Source organism: Xenopus laevis, chromosome 6L (genome assembly GCF_017654675.1).
Source record: "Xenopus laevis strain J_2021 chromosome 6L, Xenopus_laevis_v10.1, whole genome shotgun sequence".
Taxonomy (NCBI): Eukaryota; Metazoa; Chordata; class Amphibia; order Anura; family Pipidae; genus Xenopus; species Xenopus laevis.
The window spans coordinates 37,557,903-37,575,810 of record NC_054381.1 but is presented as its reverse complement, the minus strand read 5'-3'; the positions used below and the strand labels follow the sequence as shown (position 1 = coordinate 37,575,810).

Sequence of the window (17,908 nt, the reverse complement as noted above, 5' to 3'; positions counted from 1 at the left end):
GGCAAAAGTTTAAATTGTATACGTATTAGAAGTGCGTATAGCCAGATGGGTTTGATCCATACCAGCAGTGCACATGCACATCACCTTACAATGATTTAGGTGACAAGCAGAATTAGCATGTACAATAGGAGTGTCTGAAGTGCAGCTGAACTACAACACACAGAAGTCTTCTGTTAGCTGGGGATTCTGGGAGCTGTATTGCAACAGCAGTTGCTTTATAGAGGATGGTGGAATTTCATATCCCATCTAACCACTGTTGAACAATGTTCTGTCCTTTTCCTATAATACATAATGTAACATTGTTAAATGATCAAACTCTTTTAAAACTGAAAATGTTATTCTATTGTGCTGTTTGACTCTTTGTGCCATTCCAATAACACCCGCTGTTTGTTCTGTGTCCTAATATTGGCCAACCAGTGTTATCTGTTGGTAAGAGTAATCTTTGTTGTGCCTTATGATGACTGATGTCCTTGGTATATAGCATTTTTTTTGCTCACAGGCAATAAAAGTAATAATGATCATTATCTAAAGCCAAAGTGTATTTTATTTATTCTATTATTTGTCTTATTCAGCAAGCAGATGTGACAAAGTCATGCTCTTCTTGCAATTTTTTTTTTGATTTTGCAAAGACGGGAACTCTGTATATGTACTTCGTGAAAAGTTCCTGGGTGCACTGAACCCAGGAACAGCTGGAACAGCTGCACCCTGGTCCAGAATTTTTCAAAACTAATGTGGTTGCAGGGTCAACAAACATTTAAAAATATTCACAAGAACCCACACTCCAATGCCATGAAAAGAATCACATTTCTTTTATTGTGTACATATTATATATCCAACACTTCGGCCCACCTTAGGGCCCTGAAAAAAATTATATATATAATGTCAGTACAGTGAGCGCACTCTTTCCGGATTTAAAGTATAGATGGTGGTGCATTGGTCAAGACTTCGTAATACATTTCAGTAAATGGACCCGCACTCCTTCATTTTGGTGAAATAAATCAATGTGCTTTATTCACAAATTCATCTCCAACGTCTTGGTCCTCTCTGGGACCGAAACGTTGGAGATGAATTTGTGAATAAAGCACATTGATTTATTTCACCAAAATGAAGGAGTGCAAAAAAAAAAAAAAAAAATATATATATATATATATATAAAACACTCTGTGATACACAGTCTAAAATGTTACTAATGTTACAAATACCTACATTTGAGTAAAGATCAAAGGTCTGTTTCAGTAACCCCACAATAACGATAACTAAATAGTAATCCATCTTTGCTGAGATGCAGGTGCAGTGGATAAGATATTCATAAGCGGTCTAATTTTCAATATAAAGAAATAAGGGATATATTATCTAATGTAACCTGCCTATTGATTTTGTCGTTAACCCGTCAGTGTAAAGCTAAGAATAGTTTGTAAACCCTCATTGTTAGAATCCCAAAAAGCCTGAAAGAAATTGTGCTACTAAAGAAAAAAGAATATTATTTACAGATAAAAGTGTTGCCCTGTTGGTGTCAATTAATGCCAGTTAATGCATAAAGTGATGAAGTAAGTGAAACCAGTGAGTGAAATATGCAAATAAAGAGTATCAAGCCATACATATTATACATCTTCAGATAGTTAGAGACTGGTGTATACGGTTCAAGCTGGAAAGATATATATATATATATTTTTTTTTATATAAAATGAAAAGGGTCCCCATCCTTACTTTTTTGTGGGTGCACGGTTAATAGATGTATGTATGATCAATAGAGGAACCACCAGAACTTTATACATATTTGTGGTGAAAATTGCTTTTTTGCCAGCACCAAAAAATGTTGAGTACGTGCTACAATTTCTCCATGAGTTTTTTTTTTTTACAATTTCACCATGCAGTCTTCTGTGATAGAAAACAAAATGCAAAGAAAATGACATAATTTTAATGTACCCCTTGCCTTCCACATCAACCAGTCATATCTGACCCCTCTCCTCTCTGTCCATATAAGAACATTTAAAGAACTTTTTTGTAAGAAATTGGCAACAAAGGAGCCCTTGACTGCAATGTATTCAGCTGAAATTTTGCTGATCACTACTCTGCTTTATTCCTAACCTCTATGTACTCTTAAACAGAATATTTCTCTTTATCAATTGCCCATCTTGCTTAGTGGTTGTATGCAGGAAGCATTACCAATGATGACTTTCACCTGGACCACCCAAAACAAGCACATCCCAGAAAAAATGGCTCCTATAGGAACTGCCATGTAAAGGATAGCAAATCACCTAAATGGGCACTTGCATAAATACATACAGTTAAGTCCATAAATATTTGGACAACTGTTTTTTCTAATTTTGGTTCGGTACATTACCGCAATGAATTTTAAATGAAACAACTCCGATGTGGTTGAACTGCAGACTTTAGTTCAGTGGGTTGAATAAAAAGATAAAAGATTGCGAATGTGAGGAACTAAAGCCTTTTTTTTTTTTTTTTTTTAAAACAATCACTTCATTTCAGGGGCTCAACAGTTATTGGACCATTGACTCAAAGGCTATTTCATGGGCCGGTGTGGGCAATTCCTTAAAGCAGATAAAAGCCCTGGAGTTGAATTGAGGGGGGGTGCTTGTATGTGGAAGATTTTGCTGTGAACAGACAACATGTGGTCAAAGGAGCTCTCCATGCAGGTGAAACAAGCCATCCTTAAGCTGCAAAAACAGAAAAAACCCATCCGATTGCTACAATATTAGGAGTGGCAAGATCTACGGTTTGGTTCATCTGGAGAAAGAAAGAAAGCACCGGTGAACTCCACAACGCAAAAAGACCTGGACGTCCACGGAAGACAACAGTGGTGGATGATTGCAGAATCATTTCCATGGTGAATAGAAACCCCTTCACAACAGCCAAACAAGTCAACAACACTCTCCAGGAGGAAGCGTGTCGATATCCAAGTCTACCATAAAGAGAAGACTGCATGAAAATAAATACAGAGGATGCACTGCAAGGTGCAAGCAACTCATAAGCATCAAGAATAGAAAAGATAGATTGGACTTTGCTAATAACATTCTTTGGACAGATGAAACCAAGATCAACCTCTACCAGTATGATGACAAGAAAATAGTATGGAGAAGGTGTAGAACAGCCCATGATCCAAAGCATACCACATCTCTATAAAACATGGAGGCAGTGTGATGGCTTGGGCGTGCATGGCTGCCAGTGGCACTGGGACACTAGTGTTTATCCATGATGTGACACAGGACAGAAGCAGCCAAATGAATTCTGTGATGTTCAGAGACACTGTCTGCTCAAATCCAGCTCAATGCAGTCAAATTGATTGGGAGGTGTTTCATAATGATCCAACACATACAGCCAAAGCAACTCAGGAGTTTATTAGAGCAAAGAAGTGGATTATTCTTGAATGGCCAAGTCAGTCACCTGATCTGAATCCAATTGAGCATGCATTTCACTTGTTGAAGACTAAACTTAAGACAGAAACACCCATAAACAAACAGCAACTGAAAGCCGCTGCAGTAAAGTCCTGGCAGAGCATTAAAAAGGAGGAAACCCAGAGGGGCAAAGTTACTTACCTTCGAAGTTGCAAGCCAGGTAAGCGTTAATTCGTCAAGCAAAGCAAAGTTACACTAGCGATGCCTAATTTGCATACGGCGCCAAGTTAAAGTACAATGGACGTATATGTAGCACCAAATACATTACACTACACAAGCCTGGGAAAGCTCCATAAAATAAAATAGAGTTGTTATTTTGCCCTATACATGTGCCCAGTGTATAGTTTAGGTGCCATATGTTAGGAAATGTAGGGGAGAAGGAGGGTACCCCAAAAAAAGTTTACGATCTTTTTCAGCTGATCACCCTTAAAAAAGTAAGACGCCAGCATTTTTTGGGACTTAGAAAAAAAATTCAACTTTTTTTGAAGCAAGTCCTATCTACTCTATTGCACTTCGCCTGGTCTGAGGTGGCGAAGGCAAGTCTGGTGCAAGAGGTAACATTCAGTAAAATGCGCAAGCTAGTGAATTCGCGTAGTTACGTCCCTTCACCATAGCGCAACTTTGCCTGGCGTAAGGGTACTAAGTAGTGCTAGAGTAGGTCCACTTCGCTAGTGAATTCACACCAGCGCCCGTTAGTAAATCGGCAAAGTAACAAAATGACATCACGAAAAGAAAGTTCCTGAAAAGTATTTATATTGTTCATTTTGATTATTCATTCCTTTATTGGCGGGGGCGTGATTTCCAGTGTAAAGGAATTAATTGATTGGCAGCATTCAGTAAGTGCAGCTCAGTGGAAGAAAAAAGTGGAAAGTGGTTTATTCAAGTGGAAAAGTAAGAGGTAAACTGGGTTGTGAGGTTTACAGATATTAAGTATTTCTTCAGAGAGGCTTCTGATTTTAGGGCAATCCCAGAAAATATGGAATAATGAGACCACCATCTCCTTGCAGTGTCAGCACAAGTCTGAGGCAGTTCACCATAACTTTTTAATGTGTAGTACCACGTTGGTAATACAGGTATGAGACCTGCTATCCAGGATGCTCGGGACCTGGGGATTTCTGGATAAGGGGTCTTTCCGTAAATTTGAATTTCCATATTTTGTCTACTAAAAAAATTCTCAAACATTAAATAAACCCAATAGAAATATTTTTAATCTAATAAGGCTTAATTATATCTTAGTTGAGATCAAGTACAAGGTATTGTTTAGTTATTACAGAGAAAAAGGAAATAATTTGTAAGTATTTGAATTATTTTGATAGAAATGGAGTTTATAGGAGACAACCTTCCTTTAATTCGCAGCTTTCTGGGTAAAGGATCATATGTTTGTAATTTGTTTCTTTTGTTCTGCAGTAGCAAGAACTCTTCATTAAGTTCAGGGTCAATTGGCCTGCCTGTACCTCACCACTTTCAAATTCTAGGTCTTTACTCCATGCCTGAATGTATTGCAATCAAGCGATTTCTGGGTTTGTGTGTAGAGTTTCTTTTATATAACAGAGAGCGAACATGAGGGGGTTGTTCTTTAGAGCAGATGGACTCAAAGGGGGTTACAAAAAGTCCTCTCAAACTGTAGAAATGCTAGACCTGAAAGAATACAAGATGGTCTGTCTGGGTGAAAAGGGTAGAGGGGTGGAGTAGGTTGTCTTGTAGTAGCCACTTGCCAAATTGATTTACCGATCTCCTTGGAAAAACTAGATGTCCCATATTTTCAGTGTACCAGTAAGAACAGGGTGATCCTCTTAAATTGTACTTGTCTATGGATTGTCTATGGATTGTATGAGACCAGGGCAGATATATGAATAACGTGCTATTTCTTGGTATCGGTGTGATGGAGCCAATCTACTATTCTGTTTAGAATGGCATGATAATCTTTTCAAGGTCCTTGTCCCTTGTCAGTATCACAAGTTTAATCCACGGGTGTATTGTCATTCCAGACAAACCTCCTGATAACTCAAGTTGTGAGTTTGAGAAAATAGTTTGAAGGGATCTGCAGTGGTAAAGCTTGAAACACATAGGGGCAAATTCACTAAGATTCGAAGTTGCGACAGGCGCAACTTTGCCGCACTTCGCCAGGCGTATTTTCGCCAGCGCTCCGCAAATTCACTAAAATCCGAAGTTGCGCACAGGGGTAGCGTAAGTTTGCGAAGTTGCGCTAGCGTTAATTCGCCAAGCGAAGCGAAGTTTCGCTAGCGATGGTTCATTTGCATACGGCGCCAAATTCAAATTTCAATGGAGGAATACGTATCAGCACTACAAATGCCTAGAAAACCTTCAAAACATCAAATAAAAATTTTATTTTGCCCTACACATGTGCCCACTGTATAGGTAAGTTGCCATGAGTCAGGAACAGCCCAGCGACAAATCTCCTCTTCTTCGGGGCAACTTATCTCCCCAAACTGCCTCTCACTGGCTAGAATGTAAAAAGCAGGAGGGATGGCAATCGGTGCGCTTCGTTTTCCGAAGTCGGAGATAAATTGCCCTGAAGAGGCGATTTTTCACCGGGCGACTAAATCTCCCCGAATCTGATCGTGTGTCTCTGCCCTAAAAGTTTGGTATCAGCAACAGTGATGATCCAGGTCTTCAAAGAGGTCGTAGGGCTCACCATTTTCAATTTTGCTGGACGTGTCCGTGACACTCCACATGCTCAGTGTGCTCTGGGCAGCTGTATAGAAGCGAAGCTTCGATCTCCAACCACCTGTGTGGTAGAAACCTTATTCAGCTTCGTTCTTAACTCACAAGCTGGTGAGTGCATGGGAATACTATGAGCTAGGGAACTCTGCACATATCACTTGCTTATGGCAGAGCACATCTAGTTGCTGCCTATGGTATGTTTAAAGGAGAAGTAAAGCCTAAAGAAGTAGGCTAGAAATGTTGTATATTATGTTCTGAGCTTCTGTACCAACCCAAGGCAACCTCAGCCCTTTAGCAGTAAAGATCTGTGTCTCCAAAGATGACCCATTAGCTCCCCATCTTGTACATGCTCTGTGCTGCTGTCACTTACTGAGCTTAGCAGCCCACTAACAATATACAGTACACATAGAATATAAATGTCACAGTATAAGGCTGATTAGTAATTAATACAGATAATTACTACATGGCAGAACAGAAACCAGTGCAATCAGTGCATCAGAATTTAATAATCAGCCCTGTAGCATCAGTTTATATTACAGGCCAACCTCATTTTGTGCTTGATAATTTGTGACGACCCCTAAGCTTAGCTTCTCAACAGCTGCTCAGAGCCCACTGAGCATGTGAGTGTTACAGACACTTTCCAAGATGGTGACCCCCTGTGACAAGTTTGAAGTCCTGGATCATTGCTGCTATTGACAAGCTGAAACTTTAGGCTGATGCAATAAGTTCAGTATATAAAATGGCATTTTTAGCCACATTAATTTTTAGGGTTTTAGTTCTCCTTTAAGGGACCTTTAACGTAACATTTAAACTAAATGCATTTTATATGGTGTTAATAGTGTTTAATTTTGTCTAAAATAAATCCAGTTTCTTGTTTATATCATGCTTGCCACCTGTCAGTTGAACCTTTAAATGGGACAAAACCAGTTTCTTCACACGGCCAAATATATAATAAGCGATCATCAGGTGATGAACGAATGTTGCCTCGTCTCATATGTTTTCATTGCATGCTTTACTAAATGATTTCAAATTCTTTTTCTGTGGTGAAGAATGTCTTGCTTCTCTTGTGTAATCCCTCAGATTTATTCTGCTCGTCTCTGGTACAACTTGAACTTTATGGCTGGGATTTCTAAAGTAGTTTATTGCTAACTGACTTTATTGCGCCATAAAACGCAGCATCTCATGTTACAGTCCATATAGTCCTAGAGTCTAATCAAATCTAATCCGGCAGAAAACTCACAGATAATATGAATGACACATTTGGGTTCTAGTAAAGCTGTGCTGGCGAGGCCCCGAGCCATTGTTTAAATCTGCCTTTCCAAATTATAGTATTTTTATTTCTATCTTTTAGATGGAATGAGCAGTATATAGATATTGGTTCATTAAAAAGCACTTTTCATTTATTTTGGAATTTTAGATTTTAAATAGTAGTAGCATAAGCGCATTTTGTATATCTACTAAAGCCAAAAGGCTGTTGTACATGTTGCTTACAATGCTGGGCCTCTATTTGATCGCCACCCCTCCCATAGTACCAGTAGCTCAATGGATGCCATTTGTCAGCTCCCATGTATGTATGCTCTGTTAAAGCTAATTTCGAATATACTCGAAATTTGACTGAGGGGTTATTTATAAAAAAAAAAATCGAATATCTAAAACTTGGACGAAGTTTACTGACTCGAAAACTTGTATAGAATCAAATTAGACTTAAGTCGTTTTCAATTTTTTTCTCAGAAAAAAACCTGAATCTCAGGAAGGCTAGTAACATGCCCAAATTGGTCCCTGAACCTCTCCCATTAACTTATACATGAACTCGGCAGGTTTTAGGTGGCGAATAGTTGAATTTGAGCTCTTAAAAAGGGCCAGAGTATGATAAATCTCGAAATTTGAATAAAAATTAGAATCGAGTTTGGATGATTCACAATTCGAATTTGAGAGTTTTGACAAAAAAGAAAATTTGAAAATTTAAATTTCCCATTCGACCCTTAATAAATCTGCCCCTTAATATGATGCCAGGCCTGCATACATGTCTTTTAGCCCTGTCAAATATACAGGAACATGCATACGATGTTAGTGCAGGGTTTAATTTAGCAGTTCAAACTGATAGAATTGTGTTATCATTGTATAAGTTTATCAAATATTGAATTGGGAAATCTGAAAGGATTCCCTGCAGTTTTTCCCAATTTATTAGAATTGTTCTAACTGTCAGGAAAGTGAAATAAGAAACTGGCAGATACATGTGTCAGTCAGGCAGAATGCATTTCAGCAGTTTTGAGTAGGGATGCACCGTATCCAGTTCGGGATTCGGCCATTTTCAGCAGGATTCGAATTCAGCCAAATCCTTCTGCCCGGCCGAACCGAATCCTAATTTGCATATACAATTTAGGGGTGGGGAGGGAAATCGCGTGACTTTGTCACAAAACATGGAAGTAGAAAATGTTTTCCCTTTCCCACCCCTAATTTGCATATGCAAATTAGGATTCGGTTTAGTATTCGGACGAATCTTTCGCAAAGGATTCGGGGGTTCGGCCGAATCCAAAATAGTGGATTCGGTGCATCCCTAGTTTGGAGCACCACGGGGTCTTAGAGCTCAGCAGCCTCGCTCCACATTTCAAATCTGTATATCATAGGAAAGGAGTTTGGATGGAGACAAATTTGTAAAAGTATAAAAAGTATAAGGTGCTTTGATTTTTTTTTCTGCTCGGAAGCCACGTACGGTTTGGTAATAAAATACTGATTATTAGTAAATAGGCCCTGCTTTTATCTCTCTAAACTTTTTTTTTTTTAATCACAGGACACTTTGTATGCTAATAAACTGCCATTTTTAAACTCATGGGTTGTTGTTAAACCCTTTTTGCATGATCTCCTGTAGCAGAGGTTTTTCGGGAAGGGTTATGAATCAGATGATTAATTTGGCAAATAAAAAGTGCGGTTCCTGCTTTTTCTTTGCAGCATGGAATGACTCCTCTTATGCATGCAGCCTACAAAGGAAAGGTGGATATGTGCAAACTTTTACTGCAGCATGGAGCAGATGTCAACTGTAATGAACATGAGCACGGGTACACAGCGTTGATGTTTGCTGGCCTCTCAGGTAAATATGTGATTTCCATAAAAATCAGGATATGAAGATGTGCTTCCATATACTGCAGTGTCGCTCTGCTATAAATATCCTATAGATTATATTATTCATTTAAAGGAATGTACGCCCTGTTAGCAAGTGTGCTTTATCATCTTGTTTCCCCTAAACAAATATATTGGTCATTTTTTTTATTATATACATCTAAATACAATGAGCTGTGCTCTTGATCTACAGTGTTGACCATTATTTCTTTGCATATACACACACACACAGCAGCGGAGACATTTTCCATAGACTTTAACAGAACTCTGCACAATCCTTAAAAACCAGTGAAAATCCCTTAATTTACTGTAATATTTATTTTGTCTCCTTTTTACACATGCCTTCGTTCCCTTGAAGCTTCCATTTAGAGCTGTGTTGCAAAATTCAATTTTCATTTTATAAAATGCTTTGACAGGAAACAGGAGAATGGTTTGCTCTTTATACCAGCTATCAAATGAGCAGCCCCAAAAGCCAATGTAGCTTGCTAAGAACTAGATGCAGACAATATTTCGCCATCAGCAAATGATAGTGGGGCTCATGTATCAACACTGGGCAAATTTGCCCATGGGCAGTTGCCTATAGCAACCAATTAGCTTTTTAAAGCCAGCTGCAAGTAGAACAGCAATCTGATTGGTTGCCATGGGTTAGTGCCAAATGGGCAAATTTGCCCAGTGTTGATAAATGACCCCCAGTGTAACACTATTTTGGGCTATATAAGGCCAAAGGGGTTCATGTCCAGCTAAAGCTATAGAGCATGGGTTACATTTGATTCTAACACTTAAAGGGGTGGTTCACCTTTAGGATAACGTTTAGTATGTTATGTAGAATGGCTAAATCTAAGCAACTTTTCTACTGGTCTTCATTATTTTTCTAATTATTTGCCATTTTCGTCTGACCCAACCCCATCTGAAAACAAATTTTCTATAAGGTTACTAATTTATTGTTATTGCTACTTTTTATTATTCCGCTTTCTATTAAGGCCGTCTCCTATTCATATTCCAGTCTCTTATTCAAATCAATGCGTGGTTGCAAGGATAATATGAACCATAGCAACCAGACTGCTAAAATCACAAATTAAAGAGCTGCTGAATAAAAAAGCTAAATACCGGTAACTCAAAAACCAAAAATACAAAATGAAAATCAGTTGCAAATGGTCTCAGAATATTAGTCTCTATATCATACTGAAAGTTAACTCAAAGGTTAACAACCCTTTAACAACCCTTTAAGGCAGGGCATTCTCTAAGTGGAAGAAATGAAGTATGGGTGTAGTAGAGCTGCAACTCCCATAGGCTACTGTGCATAAGTAAAAGAAAAGGCGCCAGGTCATTTCAGCAAAGAAAATGAACAGATTATTTACAAACAGATGGATCCGCAGAGGTAATACTCACATCTGCAGAGGCAAATGTATACGATCAGTAGATGGCTAGGACAGTCCAGCAGAGACTATACAGTGGAACTCCCAGGGGGTGTAGTCAAGTAGTAAAGTACAACCCTCTAGGCAGAAATACCTCAAAAGTGGTTTGGATCCGGAACAGTGAAGTAATCAGGGAGAACACTTCTAAACCGGATACCCTATCTCACTGCAGTCCCTGTAAGCAGTCCTATAACCTAAGGGAGCTACTCCCTGCTACAATCCTTGTAGGAGCACAGGCTGCTCATGCTATCTAACCTACATATCTTACTCTCCTAGAGAGTCCTATTAGGGCAGGGGCACATTTGGGAAGATTTAGTCGCCTGGCGACTAATCGCCTCTTCTTCAGGGCAACTATCTCCCCGAACTGCCTATAATGAGAAAACGCCAGCGCTATAGCACTCTTGCCGCTTTAACTTCCGAAGCCGTCCGCAGTTGCCTCACAAGGAAACTTCAGGCGACTTTGGAAATTGAAGCGCCGCAAATGCATTGCCGCTGGCGATTTTTCATTTAAGCAGGAGGAAGGCAGTTCGGGGAGATTGTTGCCCCGAAGAAGAGGCGATTAGTCACCAGGCGACTAAATCTCCCGGAATCTGCATGTGTGCCCCTGCTCTTACAGGTAGTATCCTATATCTAGTTGGCCTCGTTCACTGGGTCCCTGCTCCCTGACTTATCTCTCTCTCTCTAGAGGTGCTGGTCCCTCTAGGGCAATGTGGCTTTACTGGGCCTTGTTGTACTCGGGCTCCCTGGAAACATCCAGCTGGGTCAGCAACCAGAAGCAAAAGAGGCCTAACCAAGCAACTAGGGAAATAATGATGGGTCAGGATTTAAAGCCATAGGAATATATGAAACATATGGGTCCCTGCAATAGGTTGATGTGATAGTTCACTCTTCCTCTACTGGTTCAGAATTTTTAATCAAACTACTTACAGCTATACATGTTTATTTTCTCTAGGGATGCACCGAATCCAGGATTTGGTTCGGGATTCAGCCACGATTCGGCCTTTTTCAGCAGGATTCGGATTCGACCAAATCCTTCTGCCTGGCCGAATACTAATTTGCATATGCAAATTAGGGTCCGGTTCGGTATTCGGCCGAATCTTTTCCGAAGGATTCGGGGGTTTGGCTGAATCCAAAATAGTGGATTCGGTGCATTTCTAATTTTCTCACAATATATCACATTCTTTTGTTAATTGAATTTTATCTATATTGTTATTTATGCTGTGTGAGAAATATAAGCACCTGATCTGCCTGAAAAACCACACACTTTAAGGAATGCACTGGGAATGGTAATATCTCCTAAACAGGCAGTCTTGAGTATGGAACAAATTGGGTATATTGCATTCTAGCCAAAGGATAATTGGAAATAACCAGAGACTTTAATTGTTTTCATATTTTGAGACACGCCACTAGACATCATGTTATTTGCAGAAGCTCAAACTATATCTCAAACAATTGTGGACCAGTGACCCAACAAATTAAATTAAAAGCCAGTGCATGGCTATAGTAAATTTTAGGGTTTAACCTGCTCTTGCTGGTTCTTTACAAATCATAAATATAGAAAACTTCAAAGCAGTTTAATGGTGAACATACCACAAAGCTCAGCCAGACATACAAATCTGAATGCTTTAGGAAGCCTGACCAAGAAGATTGATGGCAGATATAATTTCATATGTTTTCTCAATAGTAGAGATGAATGGGAGCTGCTGCGTTTGCTATAGCTACACTGTTGCCTTGGTGACTCCAAAATTGTAATTTTGACAAAAAAATAACCCGTGAACACAAAATGAGCCAAAAGGATGGAGATCCAAGATAAAGTGCCCTGATAAAGTATTAAAAACCGCGGTTCATCAATTCTTTTACTATTGTGAGCTTCCGGTAGCGAAACCCATAGCCGCGGCACAGTTTTCAGCACAGAAAATGGAGCCTGACATCACCTTTACTTTATATGCCGCTTTGCTGGCTTTTTTATTTTCAACACAAGTAAATCTTCAGCCCACTGGCTTCACATAGGGGATCACATAAGCATAAGCAGTCCCCCTTTCTCACCCTCACTGGTGTACACGTTAACTCACGTTTGTTTAGCCCTCACTGGCTTTCAGCGGACACAAATCCCAGAATCCTCTCTGGGGCACACTTGAGACACTCTTGTCTCCTGGGAGGGGTTTCTCTTTTCCTCTCCAGTCCTTTGGAGGTCTCTCCAACACTTTGACACAGGAGGGAAACCACTCTCTCTCTCTCTTTCCAGCTGCTCTTCCCTCCACTCAAGTAAGGCTCTCACTTCACCCTCCTCCACTCAAGGAGGTGAAGCTCTGAGGTGTAGTCTCACACCTCCTTTTAACTACAGATCACCTGTAACTAATTACTTAGATACCTCTACTTAGGCAGCTGCAAAACACCTAATGGAGCAAGGAATGGACGCCCACCCTACTCCCTTCCATTCACTCCAGGGACCCACTATCCAGCTTTTCCTAAGCCAGAACAGAACTTACACAGCTTTACTAGCTGCAGCCACACACCCTGGAGTTTACATTTCATCAGCCCAATACTGGTGAACTACACACATGATTGTGCCTTTATATCTGTTCTCTTTAGGAAACAGTGTTAAGCTATGCTCATGAGCAGTTGCACATTTCTGTATTTAATGCAATGTGCAGTGTCATACAGTCCCCTCCATTTGTGTATTATATCTGAATCCTGCTTTCCAATCACGTGTCTCTCGGTCAGTTTACTAACCCGAGGTTTTAGATTTTAAATATCTCCGAGGCTTTATCCTATAATGTTTATTTTATAATGTATATTAGTATGTGAAAATCAACTTCGATGACGACCTAAACAATCCTATCAGTGATAAGCTGCTGTGAGCTGCAATCAGAGTAAATTCACATGGAAACGAGTTCATGCACTGTCAAATGCACGATTTGCCAAAAACATTGTAATTCTAAAATGAAACCAGTACTAAAAATATGTTTTTCCTTTTCTAACTGATATGCAGGGAATAAAGAAATTGCCTGGCTGATGTTGGAGGCTGGAGCCGATGCAGATGTGGTCAACTCTGTTGGGAGAACAGCAGCACAAATGGCAGCTTTTGTAGGTAAAACCTGTACCGACACGTTTTTAAAATTTACAGTTCCTTTGTTTTTTATGGCCACAGTACATTTTTGTAATCTTACAAAAGCAAATTTGATATCCACTGTTCCTAATTATATAGTATCATTAATTCATTAGAGGAATCTGTACGTTATTAGTCAGTAGAAGGCATTCATCAATGGGATTATTTGACTTTAAGGGTCTGGCCACACAGGCAGATTCAGGGAGATTAGTAAACAGGCAACAAATCTCCTCTTCTTCATGGCGAATAATCTCCACGATCTGCCTTCTGCCGGCTAAAATGAAAATCACCTCGGGGCAGGCACACGGAGGAAACTTCGGACGACTTCGGAAAACGAAGTGCTCCGTGTGCCTGCCCCCAGGCGATTTACATTTTAGCTGGCGGAAGGCAGATAGGGGAGATTAAGAAGAGTAGATTTGTCACCTGGCGACTAATCTCCCCGAATTTGCCCGTGTGGCCAGACCCTAAAGTAAACATATGTAAAAAAACAAGAATGTGCCAGTGCATTAAACTCTTTTAGATATAGAAGGAATGTGCTTTAAAATGTTTTGTTACTTTATCTAAAATCCTACTAGTCCCGCCCATCTGTTCCACTTCCCGCTGCCTCCTTTCCCATGCTGTGCAGGGGAGCAGACGGGACTCAGAACACTCCACTGTAGGATAGGAACCAATCCACAGCTAGGCTGATCTGATAGGGAATTGGAGGCTGTCTTTGCTTGTGTGATTGCAGGGCTGTGATTGGCTGTCCCCCTATTATTGTGCTTCTGCTAGGGATGTTAGGACACTCCCACCCCTCATTTGAAACACACACAGGGACAGTGAACATGGGGAGCTCCAGTAAATGGTCCATTTTTTAAGACAATATTAGTTTACACCCAAAAGTAAAACCAGCACCATATAGTATACACCATTGCCTACAAAATGTGTTTTTGTTTTTTCATCCTGTATGTCTCCTTTAACAAGAACACATCTAACCCCCTGCTTTGGCACTTAGATAAAGTTGTTTTACATCTTACCCCCTGATCACATGGCATGGGAACTCGAAATGCTGAAAACATAGTCACAGTGTGAATCATTATATGTGTAGGCCAAGCATCTCTATTAATAGCATTTAAGCAGATACACAATTTTCCCTTTCCCCCCTCCAAATTCTTTTGGCAAGTGCCTGCCTCTATTTCCTAGTTCAGCTATTTACCAGGGGGCAGAGGCTGATGGGCTGCCAGTTGAATATAATAAGCATTCTAATGTTGCTACACCCCAATTCTTAAAGGAACAGTAGCAGTAAAAAACGAAAGTATTTTAAAGTAATGCAAATATAATTTACTGTTGCCCTGCACTGGTAAAACTGATCTGTTTGGTTCACTACTATAGTTCATATAAACAAGCTGCTGTGTAGCAATGATGGAAATTGAAAAAAAAAGGCTATATGGCACAGGTTTTCCGAATTCGCTCGAAGTTGCCTCACGAGGAAACTTTGGGCGAATTCGGAAAACAAATCGCTCTGAGTGCCATCCCGCCGGTGATTTACATTTATAACACCTTATACCATGTGCTCAGTTTGTCCAGTGTGCTGCCGTAGCTCTATATTTTGACACCTTATAACATGGAGACGTACTTGCCGTCAAAGCTGACTCCTATAAACAGATATTTCCCTTTAAAAAGATTCTGTCATGATTTTTATGATGTAGTTTTTATTTCTAATTTACACTGCAAATAATTCACTCTAATATATAAAATTACATTCCTGAACCAGCAAGTGTAGTTTTAGTTGTAATATTGGAGTTTAAGCAGCCATCTCGGGTCATTTTGCCTGGTCAGCATTTTAGGATGGAACTGTTTTCTGGGAGGCTGTTGTTTCTCCTACTCAATGTAACTGCTTGTGTCGCAGTGGGACCTGGATTTTACTATTAACTTGTGTTAGGGAGCTGCTATCTGGTTACCTTCTCATTGTTCTGTTGTTAGGCTGCTGGGGGGGGGGAAGGGAGGGGGATGATTTAACTCCAACTTGCAGTACAGCAGTAAAGAGTGACTAAAGTTTATCAGAGCACAAGTCACATGACTAGGGGCAGCTGGGAAACTGACAATATGTCTAGCCCCATGTCAGATTTAAAAATTCAATATAAAAAAAATCTTGCTCTTTTGAGAAACGGATTTCAATGCAGAATTCTGCTGGAGCAGCACTATTAACTGACGCGTTTGGTAAAAAACATTTTTTCCTATGACAGTATCCCTTAAATATTTCCTGAAACGTCATGTGGCAAAAGTATATGTGACTGCTATGGGTGCATTTATAATTTAGTAATACAAACTAAACCACTATTTTATTATCCTCAATATATAATATACTCTTATATAACTGCTCAGTGTGATATATGTATGTGTAGTGCAGGCAAATCTGGCTATACCACAAGTCATATGGGAAGTCCTTCTATAGAGAAGACCTGTCTATGCAATGGTAAAGAGTTTTAGAATTAGATATATCATTGTAACCAACTACATAATAAACTTTAATTTGTAATCTCTTCATGTTTCAGGCCAGCATGATTGTGTCACGGTAATCAACAATTTTTTCCCGCGGGAAAAACTTGATTATTACACCAAGCCTCAAGGGTTAAATAAAGAACCTAAACTGCCATCAAAATTAGCTGGACCCTTGTACAAGGTCATTACAACCACAAACTTGCATCCTGTTAAGGTAAGCTCTCCCTCCCAACTCCCAGAACAAATAAACTGCCATTGTAATATCACATAATATCACCTATTACCATGTTTGTGCATACGACACAGAATATTTTGGGTATGGTGTGGGTGCTTGGCTTAGATAATGTATGACATTCTGAAGGTAGTAAAGAGATGATGTATGTCCTAAGTAGGGATTCACCAAATCCACTATTTGGGATTCGGCTCAATCGCCGAATCCTTGGTGAAAGATTCAGCCGAATACCGAACCAAATCCAGGAAAGGAAAAATTGTCAAGAATTCTTCTTTTGTGACGAAAAGTCACCTGATATCCCTATCCGCCCCCAATTTACATGCAAATTAGGATTCCGATTCGGTTCGGCCAGGCACAAGGATTTGGCCAATCCGAATCCTTCTGAAAACGGCTGAATCCTTGTCGAATCCCGAACCGAATCCTGGATTCGGTGCATCCCTAGTATTTAGCCTAGTTCCAAGTTCATAATCCTTTTTATAAATAGAAATGTTCTGTACAAACGGTAATCTACATCCTCTTTCTTTTGTCCCATCACACTTTTGGCATTTTGCCCTAAGTTTGCCTCCTCCACCCCAGTGTGAGTAAAAATGATATGTCCTAGGCCTGCTTGTATTTCATGTGAACGGCTTATGGTTAGAATGGGCTGGGACAAGTTCTGATCATCTGGAAGTTTCATTTTACTAGTGCAGATTTCCCATTTCACCTAAAAAGGCTGTCCCTTGTACTCGAACTTTCAGGTTGTCTATCTAATAAAAGAGAACCCCCTTTTGATGGAGGCAGAAGCTTTAAAGAAATGTTGCACGGTGCTGGATTTAATCTGCGAGAAATGCATAAAGCAAAAGGACATGAATGAAGTTCTGGCCGTGAAAATGCACTACATTAGTTGCGTGTTGCAGAAGTGCTCTACTTTCCTCCAGGATCAGGAAGACAAACTTGATGCCTTTATTAAAAAGTAAGTGGTTTGTAATGCTAAGGGGCAGATTTATTACGTTTGAATTGAAAATTTGAATTCAAACCTGAAGAAGAAGACGGAAGAGGGTCACTCTGTGGTGCTCTCTGGAAGAACCCTGGGCCGGTGCAGTTTTCTGCTGATAGGAGCACCGGACTGGGGTTTTAGGTAAGTCAATACAATCAGGGGTGCCTAACATTTGGCACCCCAAGTGCTGCAACCCTTTCCTTCTCCTTTAAGAATTTGAATTTGACTATTCGCCACCTTAAACCTGGCGAATTACCGTATAAGTCAATGGGAGAGGCAAAGGGATCAATTTGATGATATTTGTAGCCTTCCTGACATTCGAGTATTTTTCACAGAAAAAACTCGAATCGCATTTGGTCAAATTCGAATTGAATTCTATTCGAGTTTGCAATATTCGATTTTTTAAATCAATTTCCCCTAATCGAATTTTGAGTAAAATCGAATTCATGTGAGCTAAAAAAAAACTCACATGAATTC

At 39.8% G+C, this 17,908-nt stretch overlaps 2 protein-coding genes across 3 annotated transcripts in view; one reads left to right on the top strand and one right to left on the bottom strand.

Moving 5' to 3' along the window:
* The window catches only part of LOC121394554 (basic leucine zipper and W2 domain-containing protein 2-like), a 337,450-nt gene that overhangs the window by 295,834 nt on the left and 23,708 nt on the right, over window positions 1–17,908 (bottom strand). The gene's annotated exons all lie outside the window — the stretch shown is intronic.
* Window positions 1–17,908, top strand: part of LOC121394551 (ankyrin repeat and MYND domain-containing protein 2-like) — a 71,931-nt gene that overhangs the window by 41,147 nt on the left and 12,876 nt on the right. Inside the window, exons 3-6 of the mRNA XM_041565943.1 lie at window positions 9,051–9,189; window positions 13,626–13,724; window positions 16,277–16,437; window positions 17,193–17,407. Coding sequence (XP_041421877.1) covers window positions 9,051–9,189; window positions 13,626–13,724; window positions 16,277–16,437; window positions 17,193–17,407 — 614 coding nt within the window. The remainder of the gene's footprint in view (window positions 1–9,050; window positions 9,190–13,625; window positions 13,725–16,276; window positions 16,438–17,192; window positions 17,408–17,908) is intronic.